General features: G+C 32.9%; 2 protein-coding genes across 2 annotated transcripts; one reads left to right on the forward strand and one right to left on the reverse strand.

Annotated features, from left to right (window-relative positions):
- On the reverse strand, positions 1-615 carry LOC141714079 (secreted RxLR effector protein 161-like). The gene is made up of 3 exons (XM_074517620.1): positions 612-615; positions 419-513; positions 1-369 (listed from the first exon to the last, which is right to left on the reverse strand). Exons 1-3 carry the CDS (start codon positions 613-615, stop codon positions 1-3), a joined length of 468 nt encoding a protein of 155 aa, XP_074373721.1.
- Positions 616-15,960: 15,345 nt separating this feature from the next.
- LOC141710662 (cysteine-rich receptor-like protein kinase 42) lies at positions 15,961-19,196 on the forward strand. Its single transcript, XM_074513211.1, has 6 exons — positions 15,961-16,865; positions 17,493-17,600; positions 17,689-18,039; positions 18,129-18,363; positions 18,531-18,675; positions 18,779-19,196. Exons 1-6 carry the CDS (start codon positions 16,118-16,120, stop codon positions 19,142-19,144), a joined length of 1,953 nt encoding a protein of 650 aa, XP_074369312.1. The 5' UTR covers positions 15,961-16,117; the 3' UTR covers positions 19,145-19,196.
- Positions 19,197-21,315: the final 2,119 nt, after the last annotated feature.

Consider the following 21,315-nt stretch of genomic DNA (forward strand, 5'->3'; position numbering starts at 1 on the left):
CTATTTTGTAGATTTCCAAGAGATAGCAGTTTCGCAATATGTGAATAAGTAACCTGTCTGTGATCGTCCAACATGAGGATCTGACAAGTATCCAACATTTGCATATCCAACCAGCTGTGATTTCAAATTATTGGGAAAGAATAATCCAAGATCAATTGTCCCGCGGAGATATCTCAATATATGCGTGATTTCATCCCAATGTCTTTTAGTTGGATCTGAACTGAATCTTGCTAATAGATTCACAGCAAAAGCAATATCAGGTCGTGTGTTGTTTGCGAGGTACGTAAGAGCGCCAATTGCACTGAGAAATGGAACTTCTGGTCCAAGTGGATCTTCATCTTCTTTTCTGGGATGAAATGGATTCTTTTTCTGTGTAGATTGATTGATGAACAAATATTCCTGAAGATAAGTGTTCCACCTGTAAACCTAAACAGAACTTTGTCTTTCCAAGATCTTTCATCTCAAACTCATTTTTCAAATAATTAGCAGCATTAGTAATATCTTCAGAAGTACCTACAATATTCAAATCATCCACATATACATCAGTAATAACGAAATTAGTTTGAGATCTTTTAATAAACACACATGGACATACTTTATCATTAACATACCCATCATTCAATAGGTATTCACTAAGCCTGTTGTACCACATACGACCAGATTATTTCAGTCCATATATTGATCGTTGTAATTTAACTGAGTATAAATGACGAGTCTTAGTCTCATCCAATTTTAATCCTTCAGGGATTTTCATATAGATATCACTATCAAGTGATCCATATAGGTAGGTTGTCACAACGTCCATCAGACATATTTCCAATTTTTCCATACAAGCCATAACCATAAGAAAATGAAAAGTAACTCCATCCATAACAGGAGAGTAAGTTTCCTGGTAATCAAATCCAGGCCTTTGAGAGAATCCCCGGGTTATGAGTCGGGCTTTATATCTTACACTTTTATTTCTCTTATTTCATTTTCGTACAAATACCCATTTGTTCCCAACGGGGACCACACCAGTTGGTGTTTGGACTGCAGGTCCAAATACATTTCTCTTGCGTAAGGATTGCAATACTTTCTCGATTGCAACTTTCTATTTTGGCCAATCATCTCTTTGTCGACATTCTTCCACATTTTGTGGTTCTGGATCAGAGTTCATAATAATATCACATGCCGTGGAAAAAGCATATACATCAACTTCAATACTCCCATGATCCAATAATTTTCCGTTATGTACATAACTCAACGAGATCTTATAACTTTCAGGTACCTTTACTTTTACAAAAGCATGTGCCACTTCAAGGGCAATATCCTCTTCTAGAGGCAATACCACTTCTGGCGGTTTTGTCACTGCCACTTCAGGGGTTTTAACCTCTTCAGGAGGGGATACCACTTCTGGGGAATTGTCTGGAACATTTGCCACTTCAGAGGCATGTCCAATCATTTTCCGTTTTTGTGGTACAATATCTTTTGCACCAACTGGTCTACCGCGCTTCTGGCGTAGTTTTGAATTACTAGTTAATTCTTTGGAAACTGATTTATGAATAGGTATTTCAACCCTTGTTGGGGCACTAATGGCAGGTATATGTGATTTAACAATATGTCTAGAATCACTAAAAGCATCTGGCATTTGATTAGCAATATCTTACATATGAATAATTCTTTGAACTTCAGATTCGCATTGATTATTTCACGGATCTAAAGCATTTAATCCAGATGTATTCCATGTCAAGTCAGGGTTTATCTTATGCAATAATTTATCTCCCACTAATGTCAGAAATATTGACTCATCAAAATGACAATCAGCATAGCGAGCAATAAAAACATCCCCAGTTAGCGGTTCAAGATATCTTATAATAGATGGTGAATCAAAACTGACATATATACCCATCCTTCTTTACGGTCCCATCTTTGACCTTTGAGGTGGGGTAATGGGAACATATATGGCACAACCAAAAATCCTAAAATGAGAGACATAAGGAATTTGACCAAGTGCTAGTTGATGGGGAGATTGTTTATGATAGGAGGATGGCCTAATCTTTATTAGTTTCGCAACATGTAATATAGCATGACCCCAAACAGATGTAGGTAAGTTGGCTCTAAGAAGTAAGGGAAGAGCGATAAGTTGAAGTCTTTTAATCAAAGATTCTGCCAAACTATTTTGGGTATGTACGGACGCTACTGAATGTCCGACTGAGATTCCTATCACCATATAATAATCATTGGAAGTTTAGGATGTAAATTCAGCAGTATTATCTAAACGAATTGATTTAATAGGATGGTCAGGGAATTGGGCTCATAACTTTATTATTTGGGCAAGAAGTTTGGAAAAGGCTAAATTTCGGGTAAAAAGTAGACATACATGAGACCATCTGGTTGATGCATCAATTAAAACCATTAAATATCTAAATGGGCCTGAAGATGGATGAATGGGACCACAAATGTCACCTTGAATCCGTTCTAAGAACTTGGGGGATTCAGTTTGAAGTTTAATTGGAGATGGTCGAATAATTAATTTTCCTAGAGAACAAGCTGAACAAGGAAGTTCATCTTGTGGTATGATCATATGGTGTCTAAGAGGATGTCCCGTAGAATTTCCTATAACATGATTCATCATATAAACTCCTGGATGACCAAGTCTATAATGCCACAAAATAAGGGATTTTGGATCAACGATTTTGGGAATAGTGACATTTTAAGATTCAATGACCTTTATTTGTGTGGTATACAACCCAGAAGAGACTGATGGTAATTTCTCCAAGATTTTCTTATAGCCTGAGGCAGTTGAAGTGATTAGGAGATATTCTTTTCCACCCTCATTAGTAATTTCCACGTGAAAATCATTAAGACGAATATCCTTAAAACTTAAAAGGTTCCTAGTTGACTTGCTAGAGTATAGGGCAATTGGTATATGAACCTATGTCTCATTCGGTAGAGAAAAATTAGCCTTTCCAAAACCTTTGATTATATTAGACGTACCCGAAATTGTCCATACTTGTGAGTTGGTTTTAGTTAACTGAAAAAAATACTTCTAGTTTTGTAGAATTGTGTGAGTAGTTGCGCAGTCAGCAATACATATGTCTCCCATATTTGTGTTGTGTACATATATAAGTGAAAAACGGCTTTATTAAGATTAAAAAAAGTACATAAAACTAGAACATAGGACAAGAACATAAAACAAGTACATGGAAGTAGATGTCGAAACAAGTAGATGCAGCACATGACATAGAAGAAGTGTCTATGAAAACTAGTCATCTAAGCCGTATTAGATATTAACACCATTTTCTAGTTCATTTGTGGTCTTAATCATCGGTTCATCATTATAGCTAGACAAGTTTGTTTCCATCCTTTGTCCATTCTGCCTTTTAGATGACTCGTAAAGTTCTACAAGATGTTTGGGTGTACGAAAAGTACGAATCCAATGCCCATGAGCCCCACATCTAATGAAGATATCTCTGATATCCCATTCTGGTGGTGCCTTCCATTTATTTGGCATCTCATTATGCCACTTCTGGTGGCCAGAGTTGTTGTATCCATCACGCTGCCACTTCAGGTGACCAGAGTTATACTGATTACGAAACCGGCCACGAAAATTTCCGCGTCCATGATTTCATCCGTAATCTCGTCCTCCTCTATGCCCTTTCCCACGTCCATTCTTCTGGAATGACGTGTTATGTACTTCAGGTAACTGGGAAGAGCCTGTGGGACGTATCTGATGATTTTTCAATAACAACTCGTTGTTCTTTTCAGCTACAAGAAGGAGAGATATCAGCTCACTATATTTTTGAAAGTTGCGCTACCGATATTGTTGCGCCTGAATCATAGTGTTAGGGTGAAAGGTTGAGAGCGTCTTTTCAATCATGTCAGCATCAGTAATATTCTCAGCACACTAGGTCAGTTTTGAGCTTATTTTGAATAAGGTAGAATTATACTCAGCAACAGATTTGAAATCTTGTAACCTTATGTTAAGCCAGTCATATCGGGCATGAGGTAGATGAACAAGTTTTTGGTGATCAAATCTATCTTTAAGATTATTCCAAAGGGTGAGTGGGTTTTTTAGGTATTCAGATTTTAAATTTTCATGAATATGATGCCTAAGAAAAATGATAACCTTGGCATTTTGTTTGACGCTTGGAGTTTTTCCCGATTCTATGGTGTCTTTTAACCCGTTAGCACTAAGGTGTAATTCAGCATCGAATACCCAAGATAGATAATTATCCCTAGATACATCCAAGGCAACAAACTCTAATTTTGCAAGATTCGCCATTCTGAATAGATTTTAAACAAGATATAATATGTCACATAATATTTAAACAGGCAAGTTGAAATAATAACTTAATACAAAAGTTACGATGGCATAGCCGGCCAGAAAACTTTTGATTATTACTTGACGGCAGCGCCATCTTTATAGTAGTATTACTTGACGGAAGAGCCATCTTTATAGTATTACTTGATGGCAGAGCCATCTTTATAGTATTACTTGACGGCATAGCTATCTTTATAGATTTCAATCAATAATATAAATAAATATGTAACAATAATTAGAATAAAATGAGTAAAAGAAATTGTACCTCTTTTATGAAATAGTTTTAGTTGATAGAGACTCGTGGGTCAGAATAAGTCGTACCTCTTTCGAGAATCAAACTTCAGTTGGCAGAGACTCGTGTTGATAACGTGATATAAATAAACTATAAACTATAAAGTAGAAAAGAAAGAGAGAGATCTCACAAGTATTATTGCTTCTTCTGTGATCGTTCCAGTACAAATGACTAGGAAAAACTTCTATTTATAGTAGAGCTTTATCAACTGTATTAAGAAAACTTACATCAGGTTAACAAAATCTTGATTTTCATGATAAATTTTCAATATTAAATTAAGTCTTTCTTGATAAGTATCGCGAGTCTTTCTTAGGAAGATTTGACAATCATTATTATAACAAAACCCCATTTGTATACAAGTTATCGCGCTCATTTATTACAATCTATTTGTAAAATTTTAAATTTTACTATATATAATTATATATAATATAATATTTATTTATTTATATTAATAATCAGTTTAGTTTTATTTATATCGGTTTGATTGAAACATGCAACCGGAACCCAATAACTCAAATTGGTTATGTTTTCGATCAATTTAAATCAATTATTTTTTATCTTTCTCGCTTCAGTTTCGATTCTAATTCAATTTTTTGAGTATCCCTAACTTATATTTACTACGTCCTTTTTTTAATGTTTTTATGGTTTGCATAAATTTTACATAACCGATTCTTTTGAGAAAATTATACTAAATGTCATTACTACAAAGATACCCACTTATTTAAGGTGCGCATGCACTATCATTTGATTAGGTTTAAAAAAATATATTAGTATTTCATAATTGTTTAAGGCGCATAGTCATTTAGTGAAGTGACGAGAAAAAACTATCATGATATTTAAGATGATAAAATAATTTAGATAAGAGTAAATCGCACTTTGCACCCCTCAGAAATTTTCATTTTCGCACTTTGGTCCCAAATTATTAATTTATACAGAATGCATCCCTCAGCTATTAATTTTAATTCAATATGCACCCGTTTGACTAACTGCCGTGAATATTTAACAGTCAACGGTTAGACAGAGGGTTAATTCTGTAATTTTACTTAATATATAATTCAAATAAAAGAGAAATGAAATAAAGTAAAGACACGATTCTAAAAATTGTCCCCTCAATTGTTCTTTTTTCATTTCCCCCTTTTCTTCTAAACCCCTAACCCGTCGACGATTGGAAATCCTAAAAATACAACGATTGGATCACGAAATTGACACAGCATGCGAGGACGATTAAGGATAGTTGATGGAGATAATACGACTTGGGCGAAAGTTCCTGCTGAATATTGGGTGAAAGTGTTGGAGGAAGGTGAAGAAGTTCCGGTGATCGAAGAACCCAAACTGGCGAATGGGTCTGACATACCTGATTATTCTTTTGAGGGTACATTTCTATGACCTGGATTATATTTCAAGTATAGTTTGTTTTGATTTTGCATGCATGAGTTAGTATTTGTTTATATGTGTAGTTGCCTCTATGATATATATACAGTGAATTACTGAAAGGATTGCTTCCAGTTGTTACAACTGTAGATGTGGAAGCACTAAGTGATTTTATTTGATATAGTAGATGTTTGAATTTGTACACCACTGATTCAGTTATTGATTTTGGGGGAGATTTGTATGATTTCTCATTCACTCAGTTGGAAGAGGATGGCAGAGTAGAGAGAATTGAGGATATTAGGGAGGAATGTGAATATAGAGAGAAGGATAGGGTTGAGGACTGTGAAAATGGAGAGGAAGGAAAAGAGGATGATAAGCTTAGTTTTGAAGGGGATAGTTCAAATGTTGATTCCAGTGATAGTGAGGTAGACATACTACCAAAGAAGAAGAAAAGAATTTCTCCTCCAAACCCTCCTTATAGGACCAGAAGAAAAGGAAGATATTCAATGTTGAGGGTAAGTATTTGTGTTTGAAAGTTTAAGTTGTTTCTGATAAGATTGTTTTTTTTCTGACCTTTTTCTGTTCATCATTTATTAGGGATTATTCAAAAATACTGAAGAAACCCCAGTAATCTTGGAAGACAATGGTCCTGATGCTAGTCATCCTAGTCAAGAAGAAGTTATACCTGATAAAGGAAAGAGGCAAGCACATGCTAAGAAAGTTAAGGCAAGGAAGAGAGTTAAGGGTATTTGTAAAGAAGTAAGACACAATGAGCAGGGTGAGCATGGTGATCCACTTGAAGAAGATGGGCAAGGTGATCCAATTGTAGGTGATCCAATTCAAGAGGTAGAGGTAGCTGATGATTCCAAGTTTGAAAAGGTAGCTGATGATTCTAGTTCAGAGGGCAGCTACAATAGTTCTGATGAAAGAATGGCCATATCTAGCTGTGATGAAGAGGAGTTCCAGTTTCCAGAATTCAATGAAATGATAGATATGGGTAATCCTCAGTTTGAACTTGAAATGTTATTTAGTAGTGGCACCATTTTCAGAGCAGCAGTTCGAAAGCATGCTATTGTTCAACAAAGGCCTATAAGACTGAAGAAGAATTTGGCAAACAAAATAAAATGGATTTGCAGTAGGGGTTGTGAATGGAAATGCTATGGGAAAAACAGCAAAGGTCAGAGTCCATTCAAATCAAAACATTTCTTGGTCAACACACCTGCAATCCAACATGGGAACAAAAGTGTGTTAATTCTACATGGATAGCTGCTGAATATGAGGATGAAATCAGAATGAACCCCACATGGCCAACACAAGCAATTCATTCTAGAGTTGTCAATGACTTAAAGTGTAAAATCTCCCTAGCTATGATTTACAGAGCATTGAAAAAAGCAAAAGACAACATTCGTGGGAAGCATGAAATGGAGTATGCCAAGGTGTTTGCATATGCTAATGAGATAAAGAAGCAGATGCCTACCTCAACTGTGAAAATAATGTCTGAGCAAGCTGAACCAGGAGTGACTGATATGAGGTTCAAGAGGTTTTATGTATGCATTGGCCCCTTGAAAGAAAGATTTCTTGATGGTTGCAGGCCCTTGATAGGTTTAGATGGATGTCATCCAAAAGGTCCCCTTGGTGGTATACTACTAACAGCAGTTGCAACTGATCCCAATGATGGGATGTATCCCCTTTCTTGGCACAAGTGGAGGCTGAAAACAATGACTCTTAGGAATGGTTTATTAGGCTGCTGAAAGATGATTTAAGAATGGAGAATGAAGGATTTTATACCTTCATTTCAGATAGGCAGAAAGGCCTTGTCAATGCACTTGAATCCTAAGTACCTGCAGCTGAGCATCGCTTCTGTGTGATGCACCTGTACAAGAATTTATGGAAGAAGCACAAGGGTATTGGTGTGAGAAGGTTATTATGGAGTGCAACTAAATCCACTACAGATTATCACTACAACATGAATATGGGTGCACTGAAAAAGGTAAGACTTCTACATTTAATTCACAATGTATATCAATTATGTAAATCATTTTATGTTCTTGACATCAACTGTGACTATAATATCAGCTTGCACCAAGGGCATATGACTGGTTGGCTGCTAAGCCAAAGTCCCAATGGACCAGGTCAGCCTTCAGAGAAGTATGCAAAAGTGACATGTTTGTCAATAATAAATGTGAGGTGTTCAACCATGCTATTAACAAGTTCAGAGATATGAGCATAGTGACAATGATGAAGTCAATTCAAATTACTTGCATGGAAAGAATATGTAAAAGGCTCACCAGAATGGAGCAGAAGGATATAGTTTTCTGCAACAAACCTCTTAAAAAGCTACAGAGGTAATTTCAACACTTTTCATTCCATATTTTGACTGCTAATTTTCTGCTAGGTAATTTAATATTTGTAAAATTAGTAGGTCAATGGAAATGGCTGCTAGGGCAAGACCATCTTGGAATGGTGGGAGTAAATATCTAGTAACTATGACTGAAGGAGGCCATCAAATAGTCTGTGACCTACAAAACCATACTTGTGCCTGTAGGAAATGGCAATTGACAGGTATTCCCTGTTTTCATGCATGTGCTTGTATTTTTTTCCAAAAACAAAGTCCCTTAGATTACATGCATGAGTGCCACAAGAAAGAGTGGTATTTGAGAGTGTACAATCATATACTTGAACCTTTAAATGGAGAAGAATTCTGGGAGGAAACAAATGAGACACATATATTACCTCCACTGCCAAGAATTGCTCCAGGAAGGCCTAAGAAAAAAAGGGACAAAACTAATGACATTATCCAAACAAGAACAAATGATCCAACTATGTTAAAGAGGATTGGTACTTCAGTTCAATGCACTTGGTGTGGAGCATGGGGACACAACACTAGGACATTCCAGACAAAGGTAAAATTTTCCATTTCTTCTACATTTATCTCCTTATTTCTGTTAATAAAAATTAACCACCTTTACTGCTACATTTGTCACTTCATTCATGTGTAGAGAATTGACCAAGAAAAGAGACAGCAAGAAGAAGGAGCTATACCACCTGAAGAAACTTCTAAACCAAGGACTTGCACCAACTACAACCAAGTAGGACATAATAAAAGAACTTGCTCAGTGAAGGTAAATCATAGTCTATCACTACTATTATAATGGAGTATTTTAATGAAAATTATGTGACAATTATATGGATTACCTTGATGCAGAAATGTAATACTAAACCATTTACAAAAAAAAGGAAAATCTGATAACCAACTTGGGACAAAGACCAAATCTGAAGTGAAAGAGAAAGGCCAACCATCAAAGGTCAACAAAAGTCCACTGAAGAAAGCTTTGAGGTCCAATGTTGTTGTTGCTGCTACTTCAACTCATGGTGGTATAATCAGACCTTTCAAGCCACCCAGTCAGAAGAAGGGACCAAATTGGAATGGTGTTGATCCAGTTGAGGGACAAAAGTTTACATCTCTCAAAAACTTGGAAGCAACTAGGTTTAATATGCAGAAGCAGATGGGGAAGAAGAAAGTTTGACATGGTTGTTTCAACCAACTTATGTTTTATTATTAGTATGGATGGAAATCTTTGGCTGGAAAATACACTTATCCATATTGTTATTTTGGTAGTAGTTATTGGTACCAAAACCTTATTTTGTTAGTACTATTTACTACCGGTCATTTTGTGGAATTAATGAAACTGCACTTTGGTATCTACTTTCATTCTTTTGCATACACACGAATTGATTCACTGCAACCACCAACTACTACAACATTCAATCACAACCAACAACAATTATATTCAATGATGTTACAATTTTATTCAAACTCATACAATTACAATTATTACATCACCAGTACATCATTCAGACAATACGTAACTTAACAAAATAAAAAACCAAGTGAACAACAACAATAACAACGTTTTACTACAACTCCCTCTTTTTGTTTTTGCCTCCTCCCAAACAGCTATTTCATCCATTGCACTGCATTCATCCATCGGGTTACTAATCATTTCTGTTTGCCGGATATTTTTAAGCTCCGCTTCAAGCTCATTAATCCTCCGTATTAGGCCTGGGATAATTACACGAGCTCTATCGCACATCGGAGGGTTAATCCAATTAAAAAAGCTGCATTTTCTATATGGGCAAGCCAGAAATCGATGACCAGCATTTGCTGATGTCCATGCGGTTTACTGCACAGACCAGGCACCACAATAGCACTTGGCAGCCATTAAAATGAAGAGGTAGAAGAACGAAAATGAAAGAAGGAAGAAGAGGATGTATATGAGTGTTTATATAATACCCCCTGTATATATCATAGACTTTATAGCCGTTTACAAATTTTAGTTCATTATTACCCTTGGTTGACTAACGTTGACTGTTAACAGTTAACGGTAGTTAGCCAAAAGGGTGCATTTTGAATTAAAATTAATAGCTGAGGGATGCATTCTGTTCAAATTAATAATTTGGGACCAAAGTGCGAAAGTAAAAATTTCTGAGGGGTGCAAAGTGCGATTTACTCTTTAGATAATATAATAATGTTTGGATAAGAGTATCTCCAATCACATTAGCTAAAATGGTTAGCCAAATCATGATTATCTAAAATTTTGTTGAACCTCTAAGGGAATGTACTCCAATGGTATTAGTTATAAGGATTAGCTATATTCAAAAATGGTATTTTATTCATATTTTTTAAGTTCTCATATACATATTTTAAATGAAAAAATAAATTATTAAATAATTAATCTAATAAAAGTGTAAATAAAATATAAATTTAATGAAAATATGTTGAATATAATTGCAATTTAATAAGTATTAAAGCTCAAAATATATAACACATTTAAATATGACAAAAAGATAATTGATAAAATTTGTTACATATTATAAAATATATAATTATATTGTATTTTATGATATTGGATTTATTACTCTTTTTTATAAATATAAAATAATAATAAATTGGGTTAATAAGAATATAATATTTTTATACTTAATATTGTATAACCTTTAAATATTAAATAAAAAATAAAAAAATTAGTCCATATGTATTAAATATAATATTAATATAAGTATGCATACATGTATAGTGTACAAAGTTAATGTGGACATGACACAAATATTTTAGCTAATGACTCCAGGATCAACAAATATAGAAGATGAAATAGATGATATTTATAATTATTGCTAACATGTGTCATGGTTGGAGACACATAATTTTTACCTAATATGTATATTAGGCTGACACCCAGACATTTTAGCTAACAGTTGTAGATGCTCTAAGCAACATCTTTAAATATAAAAATGCATGTTTTATTAACATAAAAAATATAAATTTAGCAAGATAAAAACAAATGTTAAATCCTGTTTAGAAGAAAAAATTAAAGCGCACCTAGCACGACAAATTTACAATATATATATATATATATATATGTTGGTGTGTCCAGCATCTCCTTATATCAAAACATGGCGTTGGCTGCTACATTATAAATGTTATAGTTGCGCCTTCTCCACAAGTAGCTGCTTTTGGAACAACTGGTTAGCGCTAGATTATAACAGTGGTATCAGAGCAGGTCATGGGTTCGATTCCCCACTGTCGCGGTGTGGATTTATGCCAAAGGCATGCTGCGCAGCCATGGTCTCAGACGGGACAGCCATTTCTCAGATGGGGACTTGGTAGTGCTGGTAGATCCTAACACGCTGGCTGTTACACTATAAAGGTTATAGTTGCGCCTTCTCCACAAGTAGCTGCTTTTGGAACAACTGGTTACCGCTAGATCCTAACAATATATATTATATTATATGTTGATATTATAATATATATATATATATATATATTATAATATATTGTATTAATGTAGAGAGGAGCATGGAGTGAAGAAGAAGAAATAGTTATGATGAAAGCCCATGAAAATTGGGTATTAAGTGGGCCGAAATTGCTAATGTGCTCCCGGGACAAAGCGAAAATGACATTAAAGATAAATGGAATTCAACCAAGAAAAGGTGCCTCAATTCCATTTGCCCAGTACAGTATTTGAAGACTATGTGAAAAAAGTAACTATCAAAGATGAGAAGAGCGGAATATTTATCGTGTATGCTACAGTTGTTGGGTTAGAACTTAATGGTAAACATAATAAATATGCCTTCCAGAATGGATTGAATGACATTTCTTCTTCTTCTAAACCAAAAGAATTGCTTAGTGACGGTAATTATAATACTTCATATTTGGATTCCTATTATGGATTGAAAACTAGGGTGTATTAATTGTTGTATTTACTACTAGTGTTCGTGAGCTTTGAGACTCGATTTGACTGCTTTTGTGTCCCGTGACTCGATCTGCCTTAACAAGATGCCTACGTATCTTACTGATTGCCAACGATCAAGTCAAAAAACGTAGTTCTAATTTGTGGGGTGAGGCCCCTTATATAGATGTTGGGAATTCTTGAATTGGAATAGGGTTAGGAGACTTGGTGGGCAAGTCTCAGAATTAGGATGAACTTTGGAGTACTATAATGTAGGAAGTTGATTCTTTATCCCATGGGATTTCTTGGAGGCCAATCTCCAAGGAATTATGTCCTTGTTTGGACTTTACTGATCAGCTGATTTATCCCTTATTAATTAATTACGAAATTAATTAATATTCAGGGTTATTGTGTCTTCTTTGTTCCATCGGACCTGATCAATGTGTTAACATTCTTGGGCCTGATCAATGTGCTAACCTTTCTTGATTTGAATGCCATACATATGGCCTTCTTCTAATGGGCCTTATTCGTAACCCAAATCAAATGTAATAAATGCGATATTTATGACATAATCAAGGTTAATTTTATCGCTATTAAATCCACTTTTGGAAACTTATATTTAATTTCAAATGAGAGATTTTAAATGCCAGGATTTGAGTTGTCATTTCAAATTCTCATGTTTATACTAATATTTGAATGTTCTAGATTTCAAATGAAATCCAAATCCAAATTTTTAAACAACTTATTTGATCAAATCCAGAATTTTTAGTGAATTTCAGTTTTCCAAACGGGGCATAAGAAAATTTTCTTTTCGGATGCTGAATCTGAATGAATCGCCGGTAATTGTAAGGATGATGATTAGCTATTTATGATATCAAGGTCTGGTGGAACAAATGTTATTCTTGATATAGACAAGGAAGTAAAATTAATATATTATCATTCATTATTTTTGGGTGAATGATGCTAGTGATGTTGAAAAACCGTATCATCGTATTCTAAGGTTTTTCTTGTATTGCATTTTGTGTTTTGAAAGTTGAAGTTAATCCTATTTTAATTGTCATGTTTGGATTTGTGTCGGTTAAATTGACTTAAATTTAAGAGAAATTTATTAATAATTTATAATTGAACAAAATAAAAAAATTACATCACCAGAAAGTAGATTTAATCTACTTTTAATATATAATTTTTAATTTTTCGACATAATATGAGAGTAATGTTTAATATTTAATCAAAAATTGGTTAATTTAATTTTTGGAAAAATAAAATTTAATAATTAAAATGGGATGGAGGAGTAACATAAATTAACATTTTTTTTATGTTGTGGATTCCGATGATGCTACAAAATTTGTTGTCATTGTTCTCTAAGTGTCATAGAACAGAATGAACGCTCATTATGTCAAATCTCTCGTAACATTTTATATCCCCAGGAAATAAGGTTATATCAACGTTTTAGTTTCTAAGATTAGCTATATTGTCTGATATTTTGGGTCTGATAAAATTTTGATTTACTTTCAAAAGTATTTAATCTATTCAAATTTTAAAATCCAATTTATCGATATGAAAAATATGTGCATAATAAATTCTATTATATATACGATTAATATATTAAAATTATTAATATATTATTTTTATCCGATTTTTATTTTGATCTATTATTGAGATAAATTTTCAATTTTCGATAAATCATCGGCAGATATCATAAAATTGAATCAAATTTTCGAAATCTATGAAAGTATACTTGCGAATGAAATAAACAATGATCAACTAAATTTTATTTTTTTCAGCATTTTAACAACAATGATCAACTAAATTTCATTGTTTCTACATTTTTAACAGGAGCAGTTTTGAAATGTGATTTGTGAGTTGTAACACATGCACATAACGAATGGTGTAGCCTAGGTGATATTATTTACTAATTATTCTACTTTACGATTAACTAATGTGAAATTCAAAGCGGCCTTTCTTTCAAGTCATTTTAAGTTTCAAGAAGGCAATGATAAGTTAGATGTAAAAGCAAACAAATACACGTTCAGAATTAACGTTTACTTGTTACGAGAAAGTGCTTGTTCGCCGAGCTTCACTCACCCATTACAAATTGCTTCCTAATTTTGTATACGACTGTTTATATTAGATTATCATCAGTGAAAATTGTTTGTTTGTTGGACTTCTATTTCTGATTTGTAAATATATAAATTATTGTTTACTTATATTTTGGCTAACGTGTTGAGTTGTGATATTATTATTTTTTTCAAATTTGTTAATTGACTTTAGATTTACATTTGTAATTAACTTATACGTTTACATTAATAAATATTTCTAATGTGCGCCAAAAGTACAAAATAATCACTAATTTTTTTATAACATTTTCGTTGATTAAATTATTGGGTCTAGAAGTCCAATTGAAATACACTAAGAGCTTATTGTGTGCCCTATATATATATCAGAAAACCTTTATTAATACTAGCTTACGGCCCGTGCGATGCACGGGTCTTGGTCAGTATTTATATATTTTAAATTTTTTTATATAATTTTATTTAAAATTAAATATAAATAATTAAATAATATATAATGGTTATATAGTTATAATTTCAATTTAGGTTCAAATAGTATAAATAGTATATGATTGATAAGATCTTATTCGTATATAATAATGTAAATGTTTATTGATGGTGAGTGAGATTCGAATATGAAAACTTATATGTATTTTTATAAATAATATAAATATTTGTTATTAATGGGACTCGAACATAAGAACTTATATGTATATTTATAAATAATAATATAAATGTTTGTTGTTGATAGAATTCGAACATGAGAACTTTTGGAGTGTATTTTTTTAGTATTTAGATCTAACAGCTCTGATTATTTAATGAAGAAGATCTGACGGTGGTGATAAAAAGGCATAACCAAAAAGAGAAGTTAACCAAATTACAAATTATACCGGATATTATAGTATAATAAGTATTTCGGCTATTATATTATAATAAATATAGATGCTAAATCAAAAAACCTTTTAATAATACGAGATTAAGAGGGTTTGGTGGACCAAACTTTTAATATATAATAATTAACCAACCGGACCCGTAACCTGATTTCACCAAGAAACGTAGTATCCAACTACACATTAAAAAACTCTATAAACTAATAGTAAAAATAATTAGAAGAAAAGTACCTGGAACAAACTATCTTCAATATTCCCTCCGTCCCTAAAAACTTTAGTTTCATTTTTGTGTTGGACACGTTTGCGAATGCACACTTTTAATCGTTAATATCTTTAATTCCGTATAAGTATTAAATATAAAAATTTCATTGTATTAAAGTACTCATAAATACGGATCCAACAAAATCACTCATGACTAGGTTTGATCTTATAGATTAGACGTAAATTAGTAGTCAATCGTTTACATGAACAGTATTAAAAGTCAAAATATGAATTATTTGATAGGACAGAGGGAGTATTCCTTAACAAGCAACAACTAAACTTTGATAAATTAATACTTCTCTTGAAATTTCGAAACCATATTCTAGAAATTAATTAAAGAATGCTTTGTCTATGTTAAGTCGTTATAATCACAAATTTGTTAATCTGTCAAATCAAGTTATTTATCCAATATTTATTTATCCAGTTTCAACTCCGGTGAATATTATTATTCTATAATATATAATACAATTTTGTCAAACCGCATATTCAAAAATACTGCAAAGACCTTGCAATCGTATATAAAAATTCATAGAGTAGTAGGCTTCAACCAGTCTATCTGCATTGTTTTTTCAGTGCATTAAGTTTGAATAAGTAAGCGTTTTACCTTAGTTGAAACATTAACCTTCAAGAAACAGATAAGTCTATCTTGTTTCACATTTCTCAACCTAAATTTATCACCGATTTTTCAAGAAAATTCAACTCACATGCACTGATGCACCATGCACTTCCGGTATCTCACGTGGCTCGTCCTAATCTTTTTCTTAAATCTTCCGGCGCTATGTTTTTGCGATCCTCGGATCACAGAGGCAGCTTTGAAGTGTGGAGAAATATTAACACCTAACGTTTCTATCGTTCCTATTTTTGTAGAAGAAACACGACATCTTTTAAGGCTGATAGAGGATGACAACTGGGGACATTATTCAGTGAACACTTCTGATAATGTACCGATGTATGGTTTAGCTCAATGTTATCATGATCTTTCTAAGTCGGATTGTTTGTCCTGCTACGCTGCCATTCGAACACGACTACCAAGTTGTCTTCAGTCTTTGTCAGGTAGATTGTACCTTGATGGATGTTTCATGCGTTACGATACTTATGAATTTTATGATGAAAGTTTGGACAATACTAAAGACTCAGTGAATTGTAGTGGTAATATAGTAAAGGATGAAAAAAAGTTGGTGAAGTTTAATGAGAGTGTTGGACTGTTGATTGATAAGATTGTTGGAGTTGATACTTGGAAGAGAGGCTTTAGAGTCGCGGAAATTGAGGGCGTGTTTGGTTTGGCTCAGTGTTGGAAGAGTTTGAGTAAGGAGAAATGTAGGGAGTGTTTGGAGAATGCTGGAGAAAAGGTCAGAGGATGTTTGCCAAGTAGAGAAGGAAGAGGGATGAATGCTGGTTGTTACTTGAGGTATTCGGATTATAAGTTTTTTAATGAGGACGGTGATAATGATAGCAATGGAAGTTCTAGTAAGTTAGTTTCAATTTATAATTTCTTGTCAATGTTATGTTGATTACTTCATTTGTTAATTGTGACACTTAGTGTTAACTTACCGATTACCATCCCTTTAAAGTAGATAAAAGAATGATTATATCACTACGAGTTCATATTCAGCCTCGATCTCCAAATTGTCTTACTGGGTGTGAACTTTAATCTCATTCAATAGTAATCCTTCCGACTGGGACTGTGATGCTGCCTTTGCCTTTGTGTTCTTTAATGTTGATTCAGTTCTTTGGTACATAATAAAAAGTTTAAAGCTCTATAGAGTCTTCAAGGTTTTAGATGTGTTGGTTATCTAACATGGTATCAGCTCAAATCTAGAAGAATCAACAAGCTCTTTGGTGATATTGAGGCTCTTGGTGGGAGGTTCAATTGTGCCTTAATGCTTCTACAATAATATAAAGACTTAATCAACCACAGATTACCATTTATTTTATAGTTTATTGCCCCCCCCCCCCACCCCCCGCATTTTTATGTTCTTTAATGTAGCCAAATTTTCTATGACTCCAGCTCTCCTCATGTGTTCGTTACTTTGCTGTCACGGAGTCGGAAATAGGCTCTCTAACAAACATTGTTTGTCTTTGTTGTTCTCTTAGGAGCTCTTAGCACAGGAGCTATTACCGGGATTGCTATATCTGCAGCTGCATTCATTATCTTGTTACTTGTTGCAGCCTATTTATTCTATACAAGATCACTGAAAAGAGGTAGAATTCTGCATGTTCCAAAAAATCAATAAGTCAATGCTGCAAGTGTAATGTGTTTATAAACACCATTCTATTTGCATTTGTGCAGGAAGGAGAAGTCTTGACCATAGAATGACATTTAGCAAGGCCAGTTTAATGTACAAATACGACATCCTTGAGAAGGCAACAGATTATTTTAGTCAATCAATGAAACTAGGTGAAGGAGCATCTGGTACTGTTTACAAAGGAACACTGCCTGATGGATATATTGTCGCAGTTAAGAGATTATTTTTCAATACTAATAGAGCATGGGCAGATGAGGTCTTCAACGAGGTTGATTTGATAAGTGGAATCCATCACAAGAACCTCGTGAAACTTTTGGGTTGCAGCATTGAAGGTCCTGAGAGCCTTTTAGTTTATGAATATGTTCCTAACAGGAGCCTTGACCAATTCCTTTTTGGTATGCTTTTCTGATATTCAGTAAAATATACATAGATTGGTGAACTATGAAGTCATGTTGACTGTTCTATTTTACTTTCCCTACGCCAGATAGGAGTGGCTTTCGAGTTTTGAGCTGGAAAGAAAGATTTGACATTATAGTTGGAACTGCTGAAGGGCTCGCACATCTTCATGAAGGTTCTGATACAAGGATAATTCACAGAGATATCAAGAGTAGCAATGTTCTTGTCGACGAGAATTTCACTCCAAAGATTGCTGATTTTGGACTTGTTCGTTGCTTTGGAGCTGATAAGACTCATCTGAGCACTGGAATTGCCGGAACACTGTAAGGATTCTCCTTTCTTTTTTCTTTGTTGTTAAATTTTTTTAAACTTCCTGCATGTTTTCTCACTATCAGGTCAATTGCCTTTGTAAATTGACCGTAAATTTGAACACATAAAAAAACGTACTCACTAGTCATTAATGATTGATGAACTATATTTCGGGGTACAGAGGTTATATGGCCCCTGAATATCTTGTACGTGGACAACTTACTGAGAAGGCTGATGTTTATAGCTTCGGTGTGCTAGTTTTTGAAATTGTCTGTGGCAGAAAAAGTACAGCTTTCGCAGATGATGCAGGCTCCCTTATTCATACTGTGAGTTTGTACCACAATTTCTTCCCCAGTGCATTATCTTTATACATGACTAGAAAACGGAAAATAAATTACTTGTTCTTGACGTGTCTCCGTTTGGAATCAGATTTGGAAGCTCTACAAGGCCGATAAATTGACTGAAGTTGTGGATGGCCGTCTTCATGATGAATTTCCAGTAAGGAATGCATTAAAGATTCTGCAAATTGGGCTTCTATGTGCACAAGCTTCGGCTATTCTAAGGCCGTCCATGAATGAAGTGGTTCATATGCTGATTAGTAAAGATTGTGAAGTTCCAATTCCTAACCAGCCTCCTTTTCTGAGTGCAAAAATGGAAGGCTCCACTGGCTCTGGAAGTTCTTATAACATTGACACTAACACCTTGATCTCAAGTGCATTAATGAAAAACGAAAATGACAATTCTTATAGTTCTACAAATTCTTCTAGTTATGAGTTGTCACTGATAAGAAAGTGAACAGGTTGTAAAACTGATAATACTATCTTGTACAGAACTTGTGCATCAACGCCAACGCAACATGTGTTAAGTTAGTGTATAATTTAGAAACCTTAAAAGAAAATTGTATAGAAGAATAGACTATAGAGCAAAGTTGATTGTGTTACTGGAGGGTTACCGGTTGATAACCGGTGACTAGAAATTAAGATATTAATATTAAATAATAATTTTAAATTATAATTAAAATATATATATATATAATATAATAAATAAAATTGTACTACTATTGCAATTATTATTTTGAAATTATATATAGTTTTCATTAACTCAAATTTTATTAGAATAACAAATTTAACATTATTATGTTTCATAGTCTAAAAAGACAACTAATATTTTACATCAAAATTTTTGTCATTTCAGCAACACGATTAACGGATAATTTAATAAAATATTAAATCAACATTACTAAGTAATTACATATTAGATTCTTATTATTAGCTGGATTTGTGTTTTTATATAGTTTGTGATCGCATATTTTTTTTAATAAAATATTATTTTTGTATGTATAAATTGATATTTGGTGCTAAAATAGAATTTTATAGGTATGAATTTAGAAATTATAATGTATATACGATTTTATTTATATAAAAATAATATATATACGTGGTATATAAGAATAAAAAAACAGGTAAAATATTACATATACAATTATAAGTCATATAGTAAAAAAAAAGATACAAGTGTAGTAAGATTTAAAAAGAGATGAAACAAAAAGTCATTGGGTGAAACCAAAGTATCCCTCAAAATATTTCCCTTATTAATACTCCATCCGTCTCATGGATTGTTTACGTTACTATTCGGCACGCATTTTAAGACTTCTATAAGGTATAGTTTCATAATATTTTTTTAAAATTTTTTTTGAATAAAAGTTTTATTTTTAAACTTTTATTCAAAAAAAAATTAAAAAAAACATTATGAAACTATACTTTATAGAAGTCTCGAAATGGGTGCCGGCCGAATATTAACGTAAACATCCCAGTGGAACGGAGGGAGTAACAACGAGCTTACGGATGCACAAGTCTTGATTAATATTTATATATTTTCATTTCTATTTTTTATAATTTTATTAAAATTCTACATAAATAATTAAATACTAAATAATAATTATATAATTATAATTTCATTGTGCATAATTTCAAGTTAGGTTCAAATAGTATAAATAATATATGATTGATGAGATCTTATTTATAAAAAATAATATAAATATTTGTTGTTTGTAAGATTTGAACCTGATAACTTATATTTATCTTTATAAATAATAATATAAATGTTTGTTGTTAACGAGATTCGAACATGGGATTATAGGGCTGTCAAAAAAATTCGAAAAATTCGATATCTGTCCAAAAAATTCACATTCGTATTCGACAAAAAGCGGATATTATCCGTATTCGAAATAAAACGGATATTATCTGTATCCGAATCCGGGATATTCGAATCCGAAATCAAATACGTATATGATATTTAAATTATATAAATATATAAATTATATTTAATTGAAAATTTATTTTATTAGTTTATAGTGTGTGTATATGCATTAAAAAATACATTTATACAAATTTTACATGGTTGTACACATACTTTATATATATATATATAAATATATCATTTGAGTTTAATTGTAAAAAATGTTCTAAAATTATCGTCAATACGATAGGGCCGTCAAAAAATTCTAAAAATCCGATATCCGTCCGAAATATTTGCATTCATATCTGAGAATAATATCTGTATCCGAAATAAAGCGGATATTATCCGTATTCGAATCCGACGATTGCAGATGTGGATACATATATGCCTATCCGTATTCGAATCCGACGATTGCAGATGCGGATACGGATACAGACATATCTTTATCCGAATTATCCGTTTGAAAGCCCCTTGTGTAGTGTATTTTTTAGTATTTGAATGTAACGGCTCTGATTATTTGATGAAGAATATCTGACGGTCGTGATGGAAATGGATAACCAAAATGAGGGTTAACCAAACTAGAAATTATACTCATTCTAGTTATTATAATATAGTATAGATGTATAAATGATTCCATTTTATTATTTTAATAAAAAAATAAAAAAGAATTCCACAAAAAAGAGAAATATCATAATTATAATATAATTCCAATAATCTGTATTTCTTTA

The sequence above is a fragment of the Apium graveolens genome, chromosome 3 (assembly GCF_009905375.1).
Source record: "Apium graveolens cultivar Ventura chromosome 3, ASM990537v1, whole genome shotgun sequence".
In the NCBI taxonomy this organism is placed as follows: domain Eukaryota; kingdom Viridiplantae; phylum Streptophyta; class Magnoliopsida; order Apiales; family Apiaceae; genus Apium; species Apium graveolens.